Here is a 23454-nt window from a genome sequence, read left to right on the forward strand (position 1 = left end):
AGCCCGAGGGTCTCCAATGAGATAGATAGTAGTTTAGGACTGCTCTCTAGTTGTGGTAAGATGGTTCAATTGCCTGATAACAGCTGGGACGAAACTGTCGCTGAATCTGGACGTGTGCATTTTTACACTTTAACATCTTTTGCCTGATGGGAGAGGGGAGAAGAGGGAGTGGCCAGGTTGCGACTAGTCCTTGGTTATACTTGCCGAGGAAGCGTGACGTTTAAATGGAAGGGAGGAGGTTGGTTTGTGTGATGGTCTGGGCTGCGTCCACAATTCTCTGGCGATTTCTTGCGGTCTTGGATGGAGCTGAGATGTATCTATGGATCAAACTATGCTGTGATGCATCCCGATAAAATGCTTTCTACGGTGCCTTTGTCGAAGTTGGTGAGAGTTGTTAGGGACTTGTTGTCCCCATATATTGGGTACAATACCATTGTGGTGTCCAATACCATATACCTTGTAACTCCTACCCAATGTTATGTCATATTGGCAGTGAGGAGACTTGTCTTAACAGCAGAATGATATTGATGGGCTAGTGAGTATAAGATGATGCATTTTGGGGAGACAATGGATATGGGCCAAACACGCAGGAATGGGACTAGCTTAGAATGAGGCATCTTGGGTGGCATGGGCAAGTTGGGCGAAAGGGCCTATTTTTAAGCTGTATGTCTCTATGACTCTGAGCCCATTACAGGTAGGACACTGAAAGGTAGGATCCTAGGGAGTATCGAGGAACAAATAAACCCTGATATATAAGTCTAAAGATCCCTGCAGACTGCAAAACATGCAGGTAAGATGGGGAAGAAGGACTACAGGAAGCTTGCCTTCATTAGCCGGTGCATGGAGGTCCTGGCACTATATTGCTTCAGCCGCACCTGGAGTATTGTGTGTGGTTCTGGTCACCACCTTACAGGAAGGATGCGGTAGTGCTGGTGAGGGTGCAGAGGAGATCCATCAGGATGGTGTCTGGCAAGAAACGTTTCAGTTATGAGGAGAAACTGGATAGACAGAGGTTGTTTTCCCTGGAGTAAATGAGGCTAAGGGGGCAGCCTGAAAGGGGGCATAGATGTCTAAAGAGGAGTGAGCGGGTTAGAGGGGGACCTGAGGAAATTATTTTTCACCAGAAAATGGTAGGAATCTGGTCCCCACTGTCTGAGTGGGTGGAGGCAAGCACACTCACAATATTAATTAAAGTATCTGGAGGAGCACTTGAATTGCCAAGGCATTGAAGGTTACGGACCAAGGACTGGTGAACGGGATTTGCACAGGGTCTAAATGGTTATGGTGGGCTGCAGGGCCTGGTGACTCTGATTCTAAACTCCATGGCCTTGATCACATCACCAGGCCTGCTGTGCGGGATCAAGAAAATATAAAAAATAAGAGCTGGAATACTTCAATCATCATAAGGTCATAAGTGATGGGAGTAGAATTAGGCCATCAAGTCCACACCATTCAATCATGTCTGATCTATCTCTCCCTCCTAACCCCATTTTCCTGCCTTCTCCCCATAACCTCTGACACCTATACTCTTCAAGAATCTATCAATCTCTGCCTTAAAAATATCCACTGACTTGGCCTTCTGTGGCAAAGAATTCCACAGATTCACCACCCTCTGACTAAATAAATTTCTCCTCATCTCCTTGCTAAAAGAACGTCCTTTAATTCTAAGGCTATGACTTCTAATCCTAGACTCTCTCACTAGTGGAAACATCCTCCCCACATTTACTCTATCCAATCTATATCCACTCTATACATACCCCTGGACCTATTCCATCGTTCAGTATTTTGGCCTCGATCCCATTCTGTTGCCTGAACCCATAACCTTTGAATGCCGTAGTGTATAAAACTCTGCCTCTACCATTCTTGAATATTTTAATCGACTCTACCTCCACAGTTCTCTGCTCTCAAGAATTCCAAAGATTCTCTGTCTTCAATAAAGAAATTCTCCTTCGTCTGCAACATAAAGGACCGGTCCTTTATCTTGGGACTGTGCCACTCACTCTAACTTCATCGCCTGGGGAAGATCCCTCCCGATAAGACCACTCAGAACATTGTTTTTCAACGAGACTGCCACTTATTTTTTGAAACATCACACGGAAGCCCAGTCTGTCACAGAAACATGGCGTGGAAACAGGCCTCTCAGCCCATGTAGACTATCAACCACACTGTGCATTGGTCCCACTTGTATTATTTTCCCTTGCCCTTATCACTGCCCCAACCCCCAGGATCCTACCACTCGCCTACACGCCAGGGATGATGAACAGTGGCTTAAGAGCCTACTAAATTTAGTTTACATGTCTTTAGGGAGCGGGAGGAAACCAGAGCACCCAGACCAAAACCCACGCAGGAGAATGTGCAAACTCCACACACACTGAACTCGGCCTTCAATGCTATCAGTTGCCCTGAAGAATCTGCTTACACTTTCCTTATAAGGTTCAATGGTTCCTTCATTATCACGTGTATCAAGCTTCAGTAACTTTTGTTTGCATACTCGTCGATAAGATTATTGCCATACATGAGTACAACAAGTACACAATACATACAAATAGCCCACTGAGTCTGTGAAGGCCAGTGTTCCCACTTGTCTGCCTAATCCTCTGTCGTCTAACGTTGGCTGCTTCTTGCATGAGGGTCACCAAGATCTGTCCGAGCATCAGCATAGAAACAATCCATTTATAATGTTCAGCGAAGCGTCTTACTCCATTTTAAACAATATTCTGCTTCGCTGTTGCTACCAGAACTGAGACCTTGCACTTCCCCACGTTCAAATCCACCTGCCATATTTTCCCCACAAACTCGTCCAGTCTGTATCTCATTGCAGGGGCCCAGTGTCCTATTCACAGCTTGCTTTGCCACCTATCACAAGTTACCAAACTCTGAAATAATGTTCCCAAAGCCTTTGTCTTTTCCTGGCCAATGTCTATCCATCCACAGTCACCGCCACTTTGGCCGAATACTGATTGTGGGAACTTGCTTCCATATTTTCTCCTTTTGCAATGAATTGGAGTGTGTCAATTCCAGATAGTTGATTGTCCTTGGGGTGGCAGTGCGGTGGAGTTGCAACCGTGCCACGCCAGAGACCCGGGTTCGGTCCTGACTGTGGGTGCTGTCTGTACGGAGTTTTGTACGTTCTCCCAGTGACCGTGTGGATGTTCCCTAGGTGCTCCAGTTTCCTCCCACAGAACAAAGATGAACTGGTCTGTAGGTTAATTGGCTTCGGTAAAAATTGTAAATGATCCCTTGTGTGTAGGATAGTGTTGGTGTATGGCCATCGCTGGTCGTAGGCCAAAGAGCCTATTTCTGCGCTGCATCTCGAAACTAAACTGACGTAAGGGGGCTGATCAGTCACTTTCTTTGCCATTGTCCCAGCACTGTGTTTGGTTATCCGGCTTTGTGACATCTGGGGTTTTGCAGGAGCTTCATACTGAAACCCATTTAGATTTTCGACACACGAGCAGGTTCATTACTGTTGTTGGCGTCTCATCTATCAGAAGTGATATCAGATGGATGGCAATGGTCTATTGCGTTAGTTAATGAGTTCTTATTAAGCAAAGATTTGTTTTGTGTTGGTTCATTGTCACCAGAAGCAGTCACCTTCACAGCAACAAACATCTACGCTGAAAGCAAAAAGAACGCTTCAGATACTGGAAATCTGAAATCAAAACACAAAATCGCTTGAAACACTCAGCAGGACAGATGGCATTTGCGACTTTGTTTCCACAGATGCTGCTTGACCTGCTGAGTTTTTTCAGCACTTTCAGATTTAATTAACCTAGTTAATTGTTCATGGTTCACTGGAGGTTAACTTATTGACAATGTGCAGAAGGTAACTGCAGATGCTGGTTCATACCAAAGATAGGCACAAACTGCTGGAGTAACTCAGCGGTTCAGGCAGCATCCGTGGATAAAAAGAATAGATGACATTTTGGGTCAGACCCAAAATATCATATTTTTCTCCGCAGATGCTGCCTGACCTGCTGAGTTACTCCAGCATTTTGTGATTGGACCGAAGTGAGTGGAGAAGAGATTCAAAAGGCTGGAAGGTTGTGGGTGTGTGAAAGATTGAACGGACCAGGTTTGTTTTATTGAGCTGAGAGGAGACTAAATTGAGATGTATAAAATTGCAGGGCATGGATGTCGTAAATAGGAGGGCTCTATTTTCCTCAGTAAAGTGTTAAAAAAACAGGGATTTAAATAATTGAATGGATTAAAGTAGAGAAGAGGAATAATAAGATTCTGGAGGTTGGCAGGTATCTAGATCTCACTCCTGGAACGGGTGATAGAGGTAACTTCCCCCGTTATTTAACCTGTCCTTTGACACATTCTTGCATTGCTGTGGCCTGCAGGGCAACAAAACCAGTGCAGAAAGGTGTGATTTAGTTGGCTAGCTCTTTAATTAGCGTGGCTGAGATGAGCCAAGCAGCTGCCTACTATGCGGCAAATTCTCTTGCGATTCTATGACGTGTAATCTCTGGCATAGAGCTAATCGAGCAACATGGGTGGCACAGCAGTAGAGTTGCTGCCTCACAGTGCCAGAGACCCGGGTTCGATCCTGACTACGGGTACTGTCTGTACAGAGTTTGTGCGTTCTCCCCGCGATCCGCGTGGGTTTTCTCCGGGAAGCTCCGGTTTCCTCCCACACTCCAAAGACGTACAAGTTTGTAGGCTAATTGGCTTGGTATAAATGTAAATTTTCCTTTGTGTGTGTATGTGTGTGCGTAGGATAGTCTTAGTGTTCAGGGATTGCTGGTCGGCGCGTACTCGGTGGGCTGAAGTGCTGTATCTCTAAACTAAACTAAAAACAAAATAAGCATTGTATTGCTGGAGTCCGTCAGTGGAGGAAGCAGTCCACATTGGTGAAGAGTGGAATGGATAGCAAAATGAATGCATGGCAATGGATTCTACACTTAATTAAACGACACTTTATTTGATCTCAGTCATGTCTTAAGGGAAAGCTGATTCCAAGCGAGATCGTGCAGTAATGTACAAAGTGGTATCGGGTTGTGACAGGCTGTTCACAGCGAAAACACAGTGTAAGATCAAGTGATATAATCTAAGAGAAAGTGAAGACAGGATCTTTAATCTAGTTGAGTGAGGGACAAGAATGGAGGAATGTATTTATTTTTACAACTCTTGGCAGTTCACAGAATGGTAGGTTTATTTCCCTAGTGCCCTCCTATCCCATGGCACTGTATAGGACCTTAAGACCACAAAACCTCGGAGCAGAATTAGGCCATGAGCCCCACCGAGTCTACTCCACCATTCAATCATACCTAATTTACTTTCCCCTCCCAACCCCATTCTCCTGCCTTCTCCCGGTAACCTTTGACGCCCTTCCTAATCAAGAACCTCTCAATCACTTCCTTAAAAATACCCAATGTCTTGGCCTCCTCAACCACATGTGGCAATGAATTCCACAGATTCACAACCCTCTGGCTAAAGAAATTCCTCCTCATCTCCATTTTGAAGGTATGTCCTTTTATTCTGAGGCTGTGCCTTCTGGTTCCATCCTTTCCACGTCTGCTTGATTGAGGCCTCTCCTTATCCGGTAGGTTTCAATGAGAGTGTCATCAGGTGTCAGAGATTATGGGGAGAAGACAGGAGAATGGGGTTAGGAGGGAGAGATAGATCAGCCATGATTGAATGCCAGAGTAGACGATGGGCCAAATGGCCTAATTCTACTTCTATTCCTTAAGATCTTATGAGATCCCCCTCATCCTAAACTCCAGTGAGAACAGGGTCCATAACCATCAAATGCTCCACATACATTAACCCATTCATCCCTGGAATCAAAGAGGAGGCAGTGTTCAGCCACTACCCCAGTCATCACGTAGACCTCAAGTGACATCACTGAAATGAAAACCCAGCCATTTTATCCCAGTATTGTTTGTGGGACATGAGCAGAGAGTGGCTACCAGTTTCCGTGTTGGAAGCCCTGCCGACTGGAAGCTGAACAGTGAAAGTGACCTGGAGAAATCCAGCAGCTCATCTTGCCCACGCTGCCACTTTCCCAACTTGATGGATGTTTTCCTTCTCCAGGGTGCTTGGCAGTGGATGAAGTAAGATTTTTAGAGTTAATCTGGCCAAGCTAGCAACATGGAGGGCTGCTGCTTTGACATTGTGTTGAAGGTGGTTTGGAGCCACTGATTGCTGCTCAGAATGCCGTTGTACTTGGCTGGAGTGAAGGGATTGTACAATACTCCGCTTTAATGCCGGTTATTGCTTTCTTAGCACTCCAGATGATTTGACTTTCCGGCTGACTAAAGATGGAAAGGTGTGAATGAATCTTTTTGCTTCTGGCTCCTCTGTGCTGTAGGTTTCTCCATCCTGATGATCTACAGCTCTGGCAGTCATGACTAGTCAGTCCATGGTGAGCTGGCATTAAAGGCTGGTGGTTAAAGTACACTTTCCTCTCCATTTGAGCACTGGGCTTGTCTCCAATTCTAACCTCCATGCTTGGAGCGGGTGTGTTGGTGCATGTTTCTCCTCAATTGTCCCGTATCCATGCAGATTTACTGCAGGCCATATCGGCTCAGGATAAACCGAGATCTTCGGTTTCCTCCCACACTCCAAAGACGTACAGGTATGTAGGTTAATTGGCTGGGCAAATGTAAAAATAAATAAAAAATTGTCCCTAGTGTGTGTAGGATAGTGTTAGTGTGCGGGGATCGCTGGGCGGCGCGGACCCGGTGGGCCAAAGGGCCTGTTTCCGCGCTGTATCTCTAAATCTAAATCTAAAACCTAAACCATTGCATGTTCTCCCTCGGACAGCGTGGGTTTCCTCCGGGTGCTCCGGTTTCCCCTCTCATCCCGGAAACCTGTGGGTTGGTGGGTGAATTGGCCACTGTGAATTGCCCCTAGTGTGTAGATGAATGCTGGACTCCGGAGGAGCTGATGGGAATGTGGAGAGAATATACATGTGGCTGATGTGAATGGATGGTTGGTACAGAGTGTGGGCTGAAGGGCCTTTTTCTGTGCTATATTTCTTCATGGCTCTATAATGCAGCAGTTTGAGGGCTACTTTCTTTCTCGTGCTGTTCCAGCGCAGGGAAATCCTGCTACAACTCCCATCACTTGCTTCCGTTCACTATCCCCTGTCCCTTTCAGTTGTGTTATCCAACCTTGTGGAACTGGGAAGGCATGCTGTTGCTCCCTGGAGGTTCATACAACGTGGTACCAGCTGGCTGAACGTGCCAATGATGCCAATCATTGAGGCCAATGAGGGAGGCACGGTGGCGCAGCGGTAGAGTTGCTGCCTTACAGCGAATGCAGCGCCGGAGACTCAGGTTCGATCCTGACTACGGGCGCTGTACTGTACGGAGTTTGTACGTTCTCCCCGTGACCTGCGTGGGTTTTCTCCGAGATCGTCGGTTTCCTCCCACACTCCAAAGACGTACAGGTTTGTAGGTTAATTGGCTGGGCAAATGTAAAAATAATTGTCCCTAGTGGGTGTAGGATAGTGTTAATGTGCGGGGTTCGCTGGGCGGCGCAGACCCGATGGGCCAAAGGGCCTGTTTCCGCGCTGTATCTCTAAAATCTAAAAATCAGCTGGCATGGCTAAGGTAGCGTGCTGCCCCATTTCAATCTGCACACTCAGGTTTACCAATGGGCAATGATCAATGGGGCTTTTATGGTCATGTGCACGCAGCAAAATTCTTCTCAGACACACAGTCCAGCAGAGCATTACCATTCCCGATTAGCAAATTGTACAGAAGTAGTCTGCTGATCCTGCATGCAAGAGGCGCCATGTTTTGCCGCCATTTTCAAAGTGCAGTCTGCGCTCGAGGTATTATGAGCGCTGCCCAAACCTGACGAGCCCCAGGCTGCTGCTGTCCTCCAGCTGTCGCCTTCCTTGGACTGATGTTCTCTCCTCACCCGTCCACCTTGGTGCCACCGGGGGTGCCTGCCACAGTCACAACCTCGAGGCCGGGTAGACCACCAGACATTGTGATGCCTGTGTTAGCCCCGGTGTCTTCAGATACCACAGCAATCACAGGGGAGCGCTGAGTGTGCCTGACCTCCTCCCTTCTCCAGAGGTGGCCGGGCCAGAGCTGGAGGTGTTCTGGACACGGCTGCCTTACGTAGTCTCGTGGTGAGATTCTGACCGAGTATCCTGGGACAGGAGGCCACACACTGACCTCCAGGGAGAGAGAGTTGCAGGCCTGATGTAGAGGCAGACACAAAATGCTGGAGTAACTCAGCGGGTCAGGCAGCATCTCTGGAGAGAAGGAATAGATGATGTCGAGACCCTTTATCAGACTATTCCTTCTCTCCAGAGATGCTGCCTGACCCGCTGAGTTACTCCAGCACTTTGTCTTTCTTCTGTGTAAACCGGCACCTGCAGTTCCTTCTTACACATGAAGTAGAGGCCAACATCACATTCCCTGTGGGATATGGACGTGCACCATTTAGTTTCAGCATTACCGCCGTGACTTCCCAAACAACCATCACTGACCCGGTTGCCTGAGGCTTTGAAAGATGCTGGTCAATTGTTTGTTCTCCTCTTTCTGTGGTTGTACTCAGCACAAAACCCCTGGGGTAAATGGTGTTCTCCATTATTTCTCATCTTTATGCATTCGGTAAATAGAACAAAATATAAAAGCCCTCCAGGGCTGAACTCAGCAGAAGTGACAGAGAAGTCAGAGTTGTGTTGTCTGCTGATTTTAAACCTGCAGTGTTTAGGGCTTGGGGTGCCCAGGCCCGGGGACAGGCCACAGAGTCCAGACCACTCCCTGCCCTTCTGACCACTGCCCGGGATGCCTCATACACATAGGCCATGACCCAGCATCTCCTATACGTCCAAGCAGGTGCCACACACATACACACGCACACTCACAACACACGCACGCACACTCACAACACACGCACGCACACTCACAACACACTCATGCACACTCAGAACACACTCAGAGCATGCGCGCACACACGCAGAGCACGCGCGCACGGGCACGGGCACGCGCGCACACGCTCAGAGCACGCGCGCACACACTCACTCAGAGCACGCGCGCACACACACACTCAGAGCACGCGCTCACACTCACTCAGAGCACACGCACACGCTCCCTCAGAGCACGCGCACACTCACTCAGAGCACACGCACACACTCACTCAGCACGCGCGCACACTCACTCGGAGCACACGCACTCAGATTTAGAATGCACAAATACACAGACTCAGAGTGCACGCGCACGCACACGCACGCGCGCGCACACACACACACACACACACACACACACACACGCACACACACCATGGCATCTCCTCTGAGTCTTTGGGGGAAAAGTCTTTGGAAAACCCAGCAGTCGCCACAGGGAGATGGTGGAGTGAGCGTTGAGTCCACATCACATCATCCCACACACACAACAGGTTAGTTATTTGAAAGCCAGCTCCATGGCGTTATAAATATATCCTTTATAAATCATTGCTGTCTTGAGCTGACAGGCATGTTGGCAGCGCTGAAAACTGGCCTGGCATCACAATTAGCTTGTGGAAAGTTGCAGCACTTTTAGGACACTCGGTCATTTCTACAAAGAAGTTGGTTGACTGAATGCTAGAATTCTTCATTAGTTTTGCAAGAATGAGTTCAAGTTCTGCCCCAAAAATCGATCCTATTTTCCCTTAACCGTTCTCACTTGCTGTCTTGTGGCTTTTTCCATGTGAGTTTTTTCTCTCTTTGATCACGTGTTCTTTTAATGGGACATCTGAGCTTTGGAGTCAATGAGCGACTCCAGTTTCTGGAGCATAGTGGGTGACACCAATCTGGTGTGTGACAGATTGGGGCGTGAGGTTGGAGGCGTAAATTCTCTGAAATTGGGGATTAAGTAGGGAGGCTGTACAGATCAATTAATCGATTGTTTCCTCTGGAACGACGGAGGTTGACGGGTGACCTGATAGAAGTGTGTAAGAATCATTAAAGGTACAGATAGGGTAGGGTGTCTCTTTCCCAGGAGACCAAGGAACTGCAGATGCTGAAATCTTGAGCAAAACATAAAATGATGGAGGAACTCAGCGGGTCAGGCAGCGTCTATGAAGGGAAAGAATAGGCAATATTTCAGGTCAGGACCCGTCTTCAGACTGAGTCTGTAGTAGGGGAGATGGGGATTTGACAAAGCCTGGCAAGTGATTAGGGGATAAAGGCCAGGGGGGTTTGATTAGCAGATGGGTGGACAAAGGCTAGAGATGAAAAAGAGACAAAAAAGGTGTCAGATAAGGAGAGAAGAGTGACATGTAAAGCCAGAGGGAGAGCTGTAGGTAAAAGCGGATGTGAGGGGGTGGGAAGAGGGGGAAAGAGGGCTGGAGATTAGTGGGAGAAATGGGTAGGTGCTGGGGTGGGGGAGGTGCACATGAATGGGAGAGAGGGGACGGGGCTGTTACTGAAACTTGGAGCATTTTCCCCAGGGTAGAAATGCCAAATACTGGACTGCTTATTTTTAAGATAAGATGGGGAAAGTTTAAAGAAGATTGTCACGTCGAGTGGGAGCTGCCCAGAACTTGCTGCCACTGGAGGTGATGGATGCAGATTGAACAGCAAAGTGGATGGGGGCATTTGGACCGTCATAGGAACAGGCAGGGGAGGGAGGGGTGTCGATGGGATTACTTTAGAATGGCAGAGCCACAAAGGGCCAGTTCCTGTTCTGCACTGTTCTGTGTTTGACCACTTGCTTAACTGGCTCTGCCAATTTATAATGATCCGTAAACCAACAAATCTAGATCTCTCCGTTATTTTGCATTTCTCAGAATTGTGTCGGCCAGTTTATTTTGATTTTCCTCATTCTTTTTGCTGCAACATTTTCCTCGGCATTAAACGCCATCTGCCACCTATCTATCCATTTCACCTGCCTCTCCATAGCACCTTGAAGTCTATTACTCCACTCATCGCCAATATAATTACCCTCGCTGCATTGACTTGCTCTGGAGCAACTGCTGGAAGCCTCCAGTTCCTTCATTCCTCTGAGATGAAACCCTGGGGATGAAGCAAAATGTTGCCAAGGTAATTAGTCAGTGAAGGCACTGTGGACCAGGCTGGTTAAATGTTGCCTTGTACTAGTTCTACAGCAGCTGCAAGGGTGCAATCCATGGACAGCAAAACTGAAAGGTTTCTGGAATAGCGAGTGCAGGTTAATGAGTGGTTAAGCAAACTGTATCTCCACCATGATTTAGATGTTAGAGATACAGTGCAGAAACAGGCCCTGCAGCCCACCGAATCCGCACCGACCAGCGACCACCGCATACACCAACCTACACACATTTTTGCAACTTAAAACGGCGAATTAACCTACTAGGAATTGTATGGTAGAGAAACAGGCCCTTCAACTCATCAAGCCTGTTCTGACTACCCGGTAAAACACTAGCCCATTTTATTTTCCCCGCATTCCCCTCAGCTCTCCCTAGTATCTACCACTCACTTGCACACCAGGGACAATTTACAGCAGTTAATTAATCTACATAGCCACACTTCTCTTGGATGTGGGAGGAAACCAGAGCATCTGGGTGAAACCCCACGTGGCTGCAGGGAGAGCTTGCGAACTCCACACAGACAGCAACTGACTTCAGGATGGAACCTGGGTCTTTGGAATGTGGGAGGAAACTGGAGATCCCGGAGAAAACACACGCATGTCACGGGGAATACGTGCAAACTCCATGCTGACAGCACCCGTAGTCAGGATCAAACCTGGGTCTCTGGTGCTGTAAGGTAGCAACTCTACCGCTGTGCCACCGTGCCACCAACCTGGCTTAGTAAACCTTACCACCTAAAGGGTGAATCATTTCTCAGGCCTGCTGCGTATTCTGGCATTTTTATAAATTCCATGCAGAAGTGTCCTAAATAGGTTTTAACCAAAAGCAATCAGTTTAGTGCTTCTCCCTGGGTTTGTTTACTGTTCCCTTCAGGCGATTAGTCGTAATTTCTCGACATTGGAGGCCAGTACTGTAGGATTGCCAGGATGACATTTGGCCTCTTTAAGTCGTGCGATGCTCAATTAATAAAGGGATATGTAATGAGACTTCAAAGCCGTCTGTAAATCACGTGTGGTTCCTTTTAAACCAGGATGCAATTTCAACAAAATTAAATCTTACAAAGAGCCCAAAGAATTCTTCCTCACAGGAACACATGATTATGGCATCATGTTCGGAAGAGACATTGTGATATAGACAATAGGTGCAGAAGGAGGCCATTCGGCCCTTTGAGCCAGCACCGCCATTCAATGTGATCATGGCTGATTATTCTCAATCAGTACCCCGTTCCTGCCTTCTCCCCATACCCCCTGACTCCGCTATCCTTAAGAGCTCTATCTAGCTCTCTCTTGAATGCATTCGGAGAATTGGCCTCCACTGCCTTCTGAGGCAGAGAATTCCACAGATTCACAACTCTCTGACTGACTCTGATATACTCGAAACTGCCCTGGACATAGGATCTTAATGAGTTAAAACAAAGGATCGACTCTGGTCAAGCTTTCGTCGGCCTGCAGCTGAGCGGGAAGGTGGCTGGAGCTCATCTAAGCTGCTCATCTTTGAAAGCAGCTGGTGGAAAATCTGAAACATCCTTGACTCTCTTGCACTGATGGATGTTGTCAAGGGTTGGGTCCGCTCTGTACCTCAGCGCAGTGGCAGTGATGACTGAACGTTGGTTCGGTGATGGGGTTGCTGGTTTTGTTCAGTCTCTGAAGGTGAAGAATTTCTCCTGGGGTGGCACGAAGAGGAAGAGTGGGGTCATCGTCCCTGGTCATCTGGATCAGTAGATTCAACAAGTTACATTGGTACCCAAATATTTAAATCTTTAAAACTTGAATAACCCTTTCAGAATGCTATAGCTTTACTTTACTTTAGACTTTAGAGATACAGCGTGGAAATTGGCCCAAGTCCATGCTGATCAGTGAACACCAGTGATAGTGTGCACTATCCTACACAAAAGGGACAATTTTTAACCAAAGCCAATCAACCCACAACCCTGTACGTCTTTGGAGTGTGGGAAGAAACCGGAGAGCACACGGTCACAGGGAGAACATACATACTCCACACAGACACCACCTGTAGTCAGGACTGAACCCAGGTCACTGGCGCTGCAGGGCAGCAACTCTACCGCTGGCCCACTGTGCCACCCTCAACTTGCAAGGTTTCTTTTGGAATTGTACAGCACAGTAACAGCCCCTTCAACTCCTCAAGCCTGTTCCGGCTCCCCATTTACACTAACACATTTTATTCTCCCCACATCCCCTCATCATCCCCTCATTTTCAGTCAAAGAGTTGTAAATGTGTTGGCAGAGGAGCTGAACCTCTTCTTTGCTCGCTTTGAAGTGGAGCCACCCGAGACAGCCATATCACACCACATGGTCCACAGCAGCCTAACCCTCAAGATAGAGGAGCATGAGGTGAGGCGCACGCTGCGGGCCATCAATCCAAGGAAGGCTACTGGACCCGACGGCGTCTCTGGACGCGTGCTGAAGGACTGCGCTGACCAGCTGGCTGGAGTCTGTACGAGGATTTTCAACCAGTCTCTGGCCCAGTCCACTGTTCCATCCTGTCTGAAGTCCGCAATCATAGTCCCCTTGCCCAAAAAACCCCACATTTCCAGCCTCAACGACTACCGGCCAGTCGCACTCACACCAGTGGTGATGAAGTGTTTTGAAAAACTGGTCCGGGGTCATATCACATCACTCCTGCCCCGAAGCTTTGACCCCCACCAGTTTGCGTACAGAGCGAATAGATCCACAGAGGACGCTATAGCCACAGCCCTCCATGCTGCACTGTTCCACCTGGAGCAGCCGGGGAGCTACGTGCGGATGCTCTTTGTGGACTACAGCTCTGCCTTTAATACCATCCTTCCCCATAAACTGGTGGACAAACTGGGGGACTTGGGACTTCCACACTCCACCTGCATGTGGATAAATAGCTTCCTGTCAGCTCGCAGCCAGAGAGTCAGAGTGGGCCATCACACATCTACGGCCCTCAGCCTCAGTACCGGCTCTCCACAGGGCTGCGTGCTGAGCCCCCTGCTCTACACCATCTATACACATGACTGCACCCCCGCCCACCACAGCAACACCATTGTCAAATTTGCGGATGACACTACGGTGGTGGGACTCATCACCGGGGGGGACGAGTACGCCTACCGGGATGAGGCGGAGCAGCTGACAGTGTGGTGTGGAGAAAATAACCTGCTCCTCAACACCTTAAAGACAAAGGAAATAATAATAGACTTCAGAAAGAATAAAACGGACATGGTACCATTAACTATCAGAGGGGACTGTGTGGAGAGGGTGGCGGATTTCCGCTTCCTGGGAATCCATATTGAGGAGGACCTGACGTGGAGCGTGAACACCTCTGCGCTGCTGAAAAAGGTCCAGCAGAGACTGCACTTCCTGAGGGTGCTCAGGAAGAATAACATCACTCAGAGACTGCTGTTGTCCTTTTATCGGTGCTACATTGAGAGCATCCTAACATACTGTGTATGCGTATGGTACACCAGCTGCACAGCGGCTCAGAGGAAAGCGCTCCAGAGGGCCATTGACAACGCCCAGAGGATTGTCGGCTGCCCTCTACTTACCTTGGAGGACTTACACAGTTCCCGCTGCATCAAAAAATCCCAGAGTATTATAAAGGACATTTCCCACCCCGGACATTCCCTGTTTGAACTGTTACCGTCAGGCAGACGGTACAGATCTACAAGGACAAGGACAAACAGACTTAAAAATAGTTTTTACCCCACTGCTATAAAGGCACTAAATGTAGCCGCCAAGGAACGCAGGGGCGATACATAATAAGAGACTGTGAAATCGACAGAAGGATGTAGGGTTGGGTGTTTATGCGTGCTATTTTCATGATATTTATTTTAGTTGTTTATCTTTTTTAAAATATTTTACCTTGTATGTATCGTTAGCTTTTAGAAATGTTTGAATGGTGCACTGACTGGCTGACATTTTACAATTTCGTTGTACATGGCTCATGTTACAATGACAATAAAGGAACTATTCTATTCTATATTCTATTCTAAATCTGTGGAATTCACTGCCTCAGAAGGCAGTGGAGGCAAAGTCTCTGAATGCATTCAAGAGAAAGCTGGATAGAGCTCTTAAGGATAGCGGAGTCAGGGGGTATGGGGAGAAGGCAGGAATGGGGTACTGATTGTGGATGATCAGCCATGATCACATTGAATGGCGGTGCTGGCTCGAAGGGCCAAATGGCCTACTCCTGCACCTTTTGTCTATTGTCTATCTCCACCCAGTATCCATCACTCACCTACATACTAGGGACGGTTTACAGCAGCTAATTAATCTACTTAGTCACACATCTCTGGGATGTGGGAGGAAACCAGAGCACCTGGAGGAAACCCCACGTGGTCGCAGGAAGAACATGCAAACTCCACACAGACAGCACCTGACATCAGGATGGAACCTGGGTCTTTGGTGCTGTGAGGTAGTGGCTCCACCGACTGTGGCACACAGTTCTTTGGCGATGGCATACTGCCCCCTTTATCTTTAAGGTGGGACGAGCACATAAGCCTCCACTCGGCTCTCCGCTGTCAGTGATGTGACCCACTGATGGTCGAGGGGCTGCTGGCGCCTTTACACTGAATTTACAATTGTACCAAGCCAATTAACCTACAAACCTGCACGTCTTTGGAGTGTGGGAGGAAACCAGAGCACCCGGAGAAAACCCACGGGTAGAACGTACAAACTCTGTACAGACAGCACCCGGTGGCAGAATCAAACCCGGATCTCAGTCACTGTAAGACAACAGCTCTACCGCTGTGCCACCGTGCTGCCCTGTTCTTGAAGAAAATGAAACGCTGAGCCCCATCTCTGGTGTGGCAAGCCCATGAGTGGCTAATGTTTATTCCTCAACGATTGTCTCAGAGAGAGAGTGTTTGGTCATTTACCTTATTTCAATTTTCTGCCAGCTCGTTAATGGGCTTGAAGGACGACACAAGGAGGCCACTCCCACAGTCCTGTTAAACTCGCTGTTTGACCTCACCTCTCGCTCTCCTGTCAAACTGGCCAGGGCCACGTTCCCTGAGCTCCATTTAATTTGCTGAGCTCTCTTTAAACTCGCTGGCTTTTATTCTTTGGGCTTCCCTTTAAACGCTCCCGGTTCACTGGAAAATGGATCATCCCGCTGTGCAACATCGTAATAAAATGTGAATTAACCCGAGACGTCACCTATCCATGTTCTCCAGAGACGCTGCCTGACCTGCCCTGAGTTAGTCCAGCACATTGTGTCCTTTCGTGAATTAAAATTGGGTTGCTTTGTTGATAGAATTACGTCCAGTAGTTTGGGGATTCTGCCAATCCACCACCACCACCAATGGCCCAATTATTTGAGTTTTACTGCACTCAGTAATAAGACAAATCTTGCATCTGCCCAAAGCTTTTCGTGATTGCAACACAGCCACTGAAGTGCTATCCAAGCATAGTTACTATAGCAATGTAGAAAACAGAGCAGTCAACTCATTAACAAGCTGGAACCAAACAACGATAAGATAAATAACCAAGGACTAAAATTTAAAAAAAATTTAAATAAAAAGTTGAAACTTGAGTTGGGGGTTGGATGTACAGCTGTGGTTTTTGTCTCCCGGATCTACTCCCGTTAATTTTTATTGTTAGATCCTTTTTTCTTTTTTTTTTTAACCCTCTTACTCTCTCTCTCCCCAAGTTTATAGTTTTATATTTTTATTTTTACTTTCTCTCTTCAAAAATTTTAAAATTGAAGCTATGTAAGAACTTTGTAACAAATGTGTTTTTTCTTATTTCGATTTGTACATATGCTTTTCAAAAATAATTATAAAAAAAAAAAAAAAAGATAAATAACCAGACATAATCACTCTCTGAGACAATAGTTGAGGAATAAATAGCAGCCATTTAAGGGCTTGCCCCACCAGAGATGGCTTCATCTTTCCATTCCTTGAGAGATAAGCAGACCTGGATCGATTAGCCTCTCAGGCGATTTTATTTTTTTTGTTTTGTTTCCAAAAATAAACTTTACTCAGATTAAAAGATATATACAAAACTAAAACCGTGCAAAAACTCTTCAGACATTTTCAGTGTAGGAAAATAACTGCAGATGCTGGTACAAATCGAAGGTATCACAAAATGCTGGAGTAACTCAGCAGGTCAGGCAGCATCTAGGAGAGAGGGAATGGGTGACGTTTCTGGTCGAGACCCTTCTTCAGACTGATGTCAGGGGGGGCGGGACAAAGGATGGATATCCTTTCTTTGTCCCGCCCCCCTGACATCAGTCTGAAGAAGGGTCTCGACCCGAAACGTCACCGATTCCCTCTCTCCTAGATGCTGCCTGACCTGCTGAGTTACTCAGACATTTTCAGTGTCTGTACATTCAATAGTGTCATATTCAGTAGTGTTCGCATCTATCTTTAAACAAAACACCTTACTGCTAATGTGGCCTTCCGGGTTGATATCCATCCCCTTGTTTGAGGGGTGTCCCCACCGGATCCGCTCAGCCCCTCAAATGGTCAGCAGCAGCAGAAGAGATCCTAGACTGTGGTCCTCCCCTCACCGAACCTTGGCGTTGGCTGCACCAAACTTCAGTGAGTCCCTCACCACGTACTCCTGCAGTCTGGAATGGACCAGTCGGCAACATTCGCTGAAGGAAATCTCGCTCTGCTGGGAGGCCAACAGGTTTTGGGCAGACTTTCACTGAGATGATGATTTTCACGATGTGGCACTTGATGTCCATCTCTAAATGTGTCTGTGGGGACAGCCTGTAAATCAGACTGCTCGGGATGAACAGTGACAAGGACCCTTGCTTCATCCTCCAGAGCCTCTTTGCTTCTGAGGTATTTAAAATGAGTGGGAATCTCTCCTGCTTGGCAAGGCCTGTCCTGTGATTAATTTAGTTTAGCGATACAACGTGGAAACAGGCCATTTCTCCCTACCGTGTCCGCACCGACCAGTGATCCCTGCATATTACACTACCTACATACATTAGGGACAATTTTACATTTATACCAAGCCAATTAGCCTACAAACCTGCGCGTCTTTGGAGTGTGGGAGGAAACCGGAGATCTCAGAGAAAACCCACGCAGGTCACGGGGAGAGAACACAAACTCCATACAGACAAGCACCTGTAGTCAGGATCGAACCCGGATCTCTGGTGCTCTAAGGCAGTAGTTCTACTGCTGCCCGATTCAACAGCTCGTGGTGGTGAGAGCAGGAGATGCTTACTTGTAATCTCATGTCCGAACCCACTTACATTCTGACACTCACAGCCATCTATCGATCTATTGCCAGTGTTACTCACCCTTGATTAACTGACCATCCACTCAAACTCATTTCAAAGTGACACAGTAAATTGTTCACCAGAAGAGATTGTTAGCATAATTAGCGAAGAGTAAATCAGAATTTGCCGGAGTTCAGTTCTGGCTCAGAGGAATACTCGGTGAAACACGGTTGTACAGAAATGCTGTTCTTCCGCACTAGTAAGCCAGCCATCACATTCAAAGATTAGCACAGTATTGAAGACCATTCAGTCCATCTAACATATAGTAGTCCAACTGACCCCACTCCCTCGAGTTCCTTCCTTCAATTATTATTCATTCACTGTTGCCTACGATTATGAAATCTGTTGCCGTGTACTACAAAACCAAGCCATCCACCGCACAATGTGATAGACACAAAGTGCTGGAGTAACTCAGCGGACGGACCAGGCTGCATCTCTGGAGAAAACAAATAGGTGAAAAGGAGTAGGTTGTGGCGGCTCCCAAGGGTCGGGCCATACCACTACCGACCCCTCGGCACGGGAATGGACCAGTCCAGGGGGGCGGTCCTGTACTACGTATATAAGGATAAGGTTTTGGGCCGAGCTATTCCAGCAGACTTGACCGGTCTGATAACTGTGAAATAAAACCGAACGTCCAGAAATACCCGGCTCCTCGCCTTTATTCGGGCCTTTCTCGACGCGCCACAAGGTGATGTTTTGTGTTGAGACTTCTTCTCTCAGTCTGAAGAAGGGTCTCGTCCCGAAACGTCACCTATTCCTTTTCTCCAGAGATGCTGCCTGACCTGCTGAGCTGAGTTAATCCAGCATTTTATGTCCATCTTTGGTGTAAATTAGCATCTGCAGTTCCATCCTACACTACACAATATATATTGCCTCTGGTTCATTTGCCAAGCGCTAAAAATGCCAAAATCAGTAAACACTGGAAATACTCAACGGGTCAGGCAGCGTCCGTGGAAGGAGAAGCATACAACGCTTCAGGTTAGAGATGCTTCGTCTTGAGGCAGCTCGGACGAAGACTCTTTGATCTAAAACATTAACTGTTTCCTTCCCACAGATGCTGCCTGACATGCTGAGTGTTTCTAGAATTTTCTGTTTTTGTTGTGGATTTCCAGCATCTGCAACTTTTCTGGGGTGTTTTTGAGGGACGTGGTTCTCTTGATGAGCCAGCACAGACTCGATGGGCTGAACTGGCTCCTTCTTTGTGGAAATATGGAAAACACAAATAGATGGTTGGGGTAAAGAGGTGGGAAACAAAGAAATAAATATATTGACCATGAAACAATTAATAAACAATATTTGCATCATTCACCACTGCGACTTGGGATTTTAGATAAGGAAATTATCCTTCAAGGTTTAAAGGGCAGAGGTGGTTCTCCATGGTCGAGTCGACTGTGTGAAGGGCTGTGTGTGGGCTGAATGGCCTGTTGTTTTATAATCGCTCGTGCTTGTCCGATGGATTTTCTGGCTGGGTGAGCAAGCATTGGAGCGGGGACACGTGTGTTTCAGGCTGCCGGCTGCAGGAGATGGGAGCCGGGACGGAAGCAGTTGTCCGGCAAAAGGCGGGATCTGATTGGGAATGTTTTAACCTGACTCTAACCTCCCTCTGCCTCAGATGTTCGTGGTCGATACGGTGGTGGGGGACCACTGTAAGCTGCATGAGTTCAACATCACGGGATCTACCTACGCGCCAGAGGGAGAAGTGTGAGTAACGACAGTCTTGCTCCCAACATCGTACGCTCCAGCCTTGGCACTGTCCCGTGGGCTGCCTTTGGCTCCAAATGCAGATTGACAAGCAGGCCGTTCGTGTAGAAACACGGAACTGCAGATTCCAGTTTAGCAAAAAAAATGGCACAAAGTGCTGGAGTAACCCAGCGGGCCAGGCAGCTTCTCTGGAGAACATGGATAGGTGGCATTTCGGGACGGGACGCTTCTTCTGACTTATTGTGTGGGGGTGAGGGGATGAAAGCTAGAGGAAAGGAGGTGCTGGACAAAGCCTGGCAAGTAATAGGTGGATACAGGTGTGAGTGCCTTTGAGAGGCTGATGGTGGGACAAAGGCCGGAGATGAAAAGACTGGAGGTGCGAAACAAAAGGATTGAAGAATTGTGAATTGTGAAGTTAGAGGAAGGAATGTCGGTGGAGGGGAGGGCAAAAGAAAGATCGGACAAAGAGAGAGGAAGAAAGAGAGAGAAGGAAAGAGAGAGAGAGAAAGCAAGATAGTGAGTAAGTGTGTTACCTGGAATTGGAAGTTCAGTGTTCAGGCCATTCATACCACACAGGCAGAATATGAGATGATCTCTCTCTCCAGCCTTGCACAGTACACACACTGAGAAACCCACTCTTGCTCTTTGAGTTGTCCCCCTTATGTAGGTGAGTGATGGAATCTGAGAGGAGTTGATGGGAATATGGAGAGAATAAAGTTGTATTAGTGCAAATGGATGTTGATGGTTGGTGCATACTTGGATGGGCCGAAGAGCCTCTCTGTGCATATGACCATGTGACTTTGTCTAATCCCGGGAGAGCTGAGCATAAGTATATCAGTTATTTTTCTTCCCATTGATGCCATTTACCGGTGAAAGTCAACACTGTCGCTGAGAGTAAAAAGGTTGCCGATCTCAATCCAAGTCTTTCTCTCTTTATAGGTTTATGGGTGAGAAGCCCGTCGAAACCAATCGGTACGCCGGACTTATTGAGCTGGCTACTATTTGTGCGCTGTGCAATGACTCCTCCCTGGATTACAATGAAGTGAGTATAAATTGACTAATTTTATTGCTGATCTTTACATTCACAGTCGTAAGGAGCACCTAGAGTTATAGACTCATAGAGTCATAGTCATTTGGCCCAACTTGCCCACACCGTCCAACATGTCCCATCTACACTAGTCCCATCTGCTTGCATTTGGCCCATATCCTTCTAAACCTATCCTATCCACGTACCTGTCAAAATAATTCTTAAACGTTGTGATAGTACCTGCCTCAGATACCTCCTCTTGCAGCTCGTTCCATACACCCACCCCCCTATGTGTAAAAAAAGTGACCCCTCAGATTCCTATTAAATCTTTCCACCCATCATCTTAAACCTTTGTCCTCTGGTTCTCGATTCCTCTACTCTGGGCAAGAGACTTGAATATTCTCCACATTGATGGACGTGTGGTAAAGAGGGGACTGCAATATTCCACACTCAGTGTCTATGTCCCTTTCACACTCCATCTGAATGTGTTGGTTTTATTGTATTGAATATTGGTGTGTGCATGTGTCTTTGTGTGTATGTGTGTGAGAAGCAAGGTTCTTGATTAACCCTGAATTTTATACCGTCAACAGTCAAGAGTGTTTTATTGTCACATGTCCCAGATAGAACAATGAAATTCTTACTTCAGTTTCTTACTGAAATTCTTCCATCAGTTCCTATGGGATGTAGCCTGAATTCTGACATTCCTTAGATGTCTGTTATAGAAGTGACAAGTTTTCTTCTCTTCTCATTCTCCAGTGAGATAATCTGAAAACTTGGTTTTCAGACGATTTGCCTCTATGTGAACGTGGACAACCCACGGGTTCCATGACGTCAGCCTCTTGTTCTCCTCACTGATGTTTTGAGTTTCGAGAGGTACAGCATGGAAACAGACCCTTTGGCCCACTGAGTCCACGCCCATCCATCACCCATTAACAGTTGTTCTATGTTATCCCACTTCCTCATCCATTCCTCGGGAGCAATTTACAGACAACAATTAATTTACAAACACGCACATCTTTGGAATGTGGGAGGAAACTGATGCACCCGGAGGAAACCCACACGGTCACAGGGGAGTATGTGGAAACTCCACACAGACAGCATCCGAGGTCAGGATCGAACCGGGTCTCTCCGGCGCTGTGAGGCTGCGGCTTTACCCGCTGCACCACCATTGTGCTTGTTGTTTGGGGACTGTTTCTGTCTGACAGCTCTGGCTTCAGTGGACAGCCAAGTCAAAGAAAAATCAGCCTCATCCTTCTCACTGTCTGGCTGGCTTTTGCATCGATATCTCCATGCTGTTCTCCAGTAGAAAGCATCTTAGTCTTTACTCAATATACTTTAAATGCAATTTTAATTCACGCATTTAATTTTCATTTTATTGGAAATGTGCTACAATTAAATATATCCCAGATGCACGCAGCCAACAAAATCTTGCTTCCTGTCATCATATTCATGTCAACCTTTGGAGCTGTTCCCTGTTAATGTTTCTGGCTCTGCAATTACACCAGATCTTCCTGTGGTCACTGGTCACGGGACAATTACATCCTCTGCCCGGCAATACAATCGTTTTGCATCTCCCATTCGGCCCAGCATCCCATTCCTATGTGGAGAAGTTCCTGACCCTTGTCGCCTTGCAAAAATGAAAATAACATTTACAACATTTAGAATGAGCTGCTGGTAGTTGAGGCAAATACGATCACAATGTTTAAGAACCATTTAGACAGGTACATGGATAGGACAGGTTTGGAGGGATGTGGGTGTCAAATGCAGGCAGGTGGGACTGGTATAGATGGGACATGATGGCCAGTGTGGGCAAGTTGGGCCAGAGGGCCTGTTTCCACATTTTAAGACTCTATGACTCTATGATTCAATAACTTAAATATAAATAATAATTTGAAATTAAAGGAGTTGACGAAAGAAAACGTTTTTAAAATAGGAGTTTATACGTTCTCCCTGTGACCACGTGGGTTTTCTCCGGGTGTTTTGATTTTTTTTCCCACTCTCCAAAGACGTGCAGATTTGTAGGTTAATTGGCTTCTGTAAATTGTCCTTAGTGTGTAGGATAGAGCTAGTGTATGGGTGGTCATTGGTTGGCACGGACTCGGTGGGCCGAAGGGTCTGTTCCCAGCCTATATCTCTGAAATGTAAAAGTCTAAAGGTGATTCATTTCTGGGTTGACGGACTCTTATTCCCTCTTCCCTCCAAACCTTGAAATATCTGGAAAGTGCAGAGGATTTTGTCTCAAATGGGATGTCTCCTTGCATCTATATACTAAAACTCTCGTTTGTTATCTTGTTTGTGACTGAACTTCAGCCAAAACGGTACACGACAGCGCGACAATTTTAGGCCCACCTTACTCACCGTTGTCACTTTAGTGATAATGCAAGTAGTTTTATTGAAATCAGTGTTATATTTTTAAAGTTATTCACATTTTAAAGTTTAAAAGGAGGGGAGGGGGAGGGGAAGGGGGGGAGAAGGTTGAGGAGAGAGGGGAGGGG

General features: G+C 47.0%; 1 protein-coding gene across 2 annotated transcripts in view; it reads left to right on the forward strand.

Annotated features, from left to right (window-relative positions):
• Positions 1-23454, forward strand: part of atp2a3 (ATPase sarcoplasmic/endoplasmic reticulum Ca2+ transporting 3) — a 164050-nt gene that overhangs the window by 85858 nt on the left and 54738 nt on the right. For both annotated transcript variants that reach the window (XM_078422743.1, XM_078422742.1), the window contains exons 9-10: positions 19844-19932; positions 20872-20974. In XM_078422743.1, coding sequence (XP_078278869.1) covers positions 19844-19932; positions 20872-20974 — 192 coding nt within the window. The remainder of the gene's footprint in view (positions 1-19843; positions 19933-20871; positions 20975-23454) is intronic.

This window comes from Rhinoraja longicauda, chromosome 26 (assembly GCF_053455715.1).
Source record: "Rhinoraja longicauda isolate Sanriku21f chromosome 26, sRhiLon1.1, whole genome shotgun sequence".
Classification (NCBI taxonomy): domain Eukaryota; kingdom Metazoa; phylum Chordata; class Chondrichthyes; order Rajiformes; family Arhynchobatidae; genus Rhinoraja; species Rhinoraja longicauda.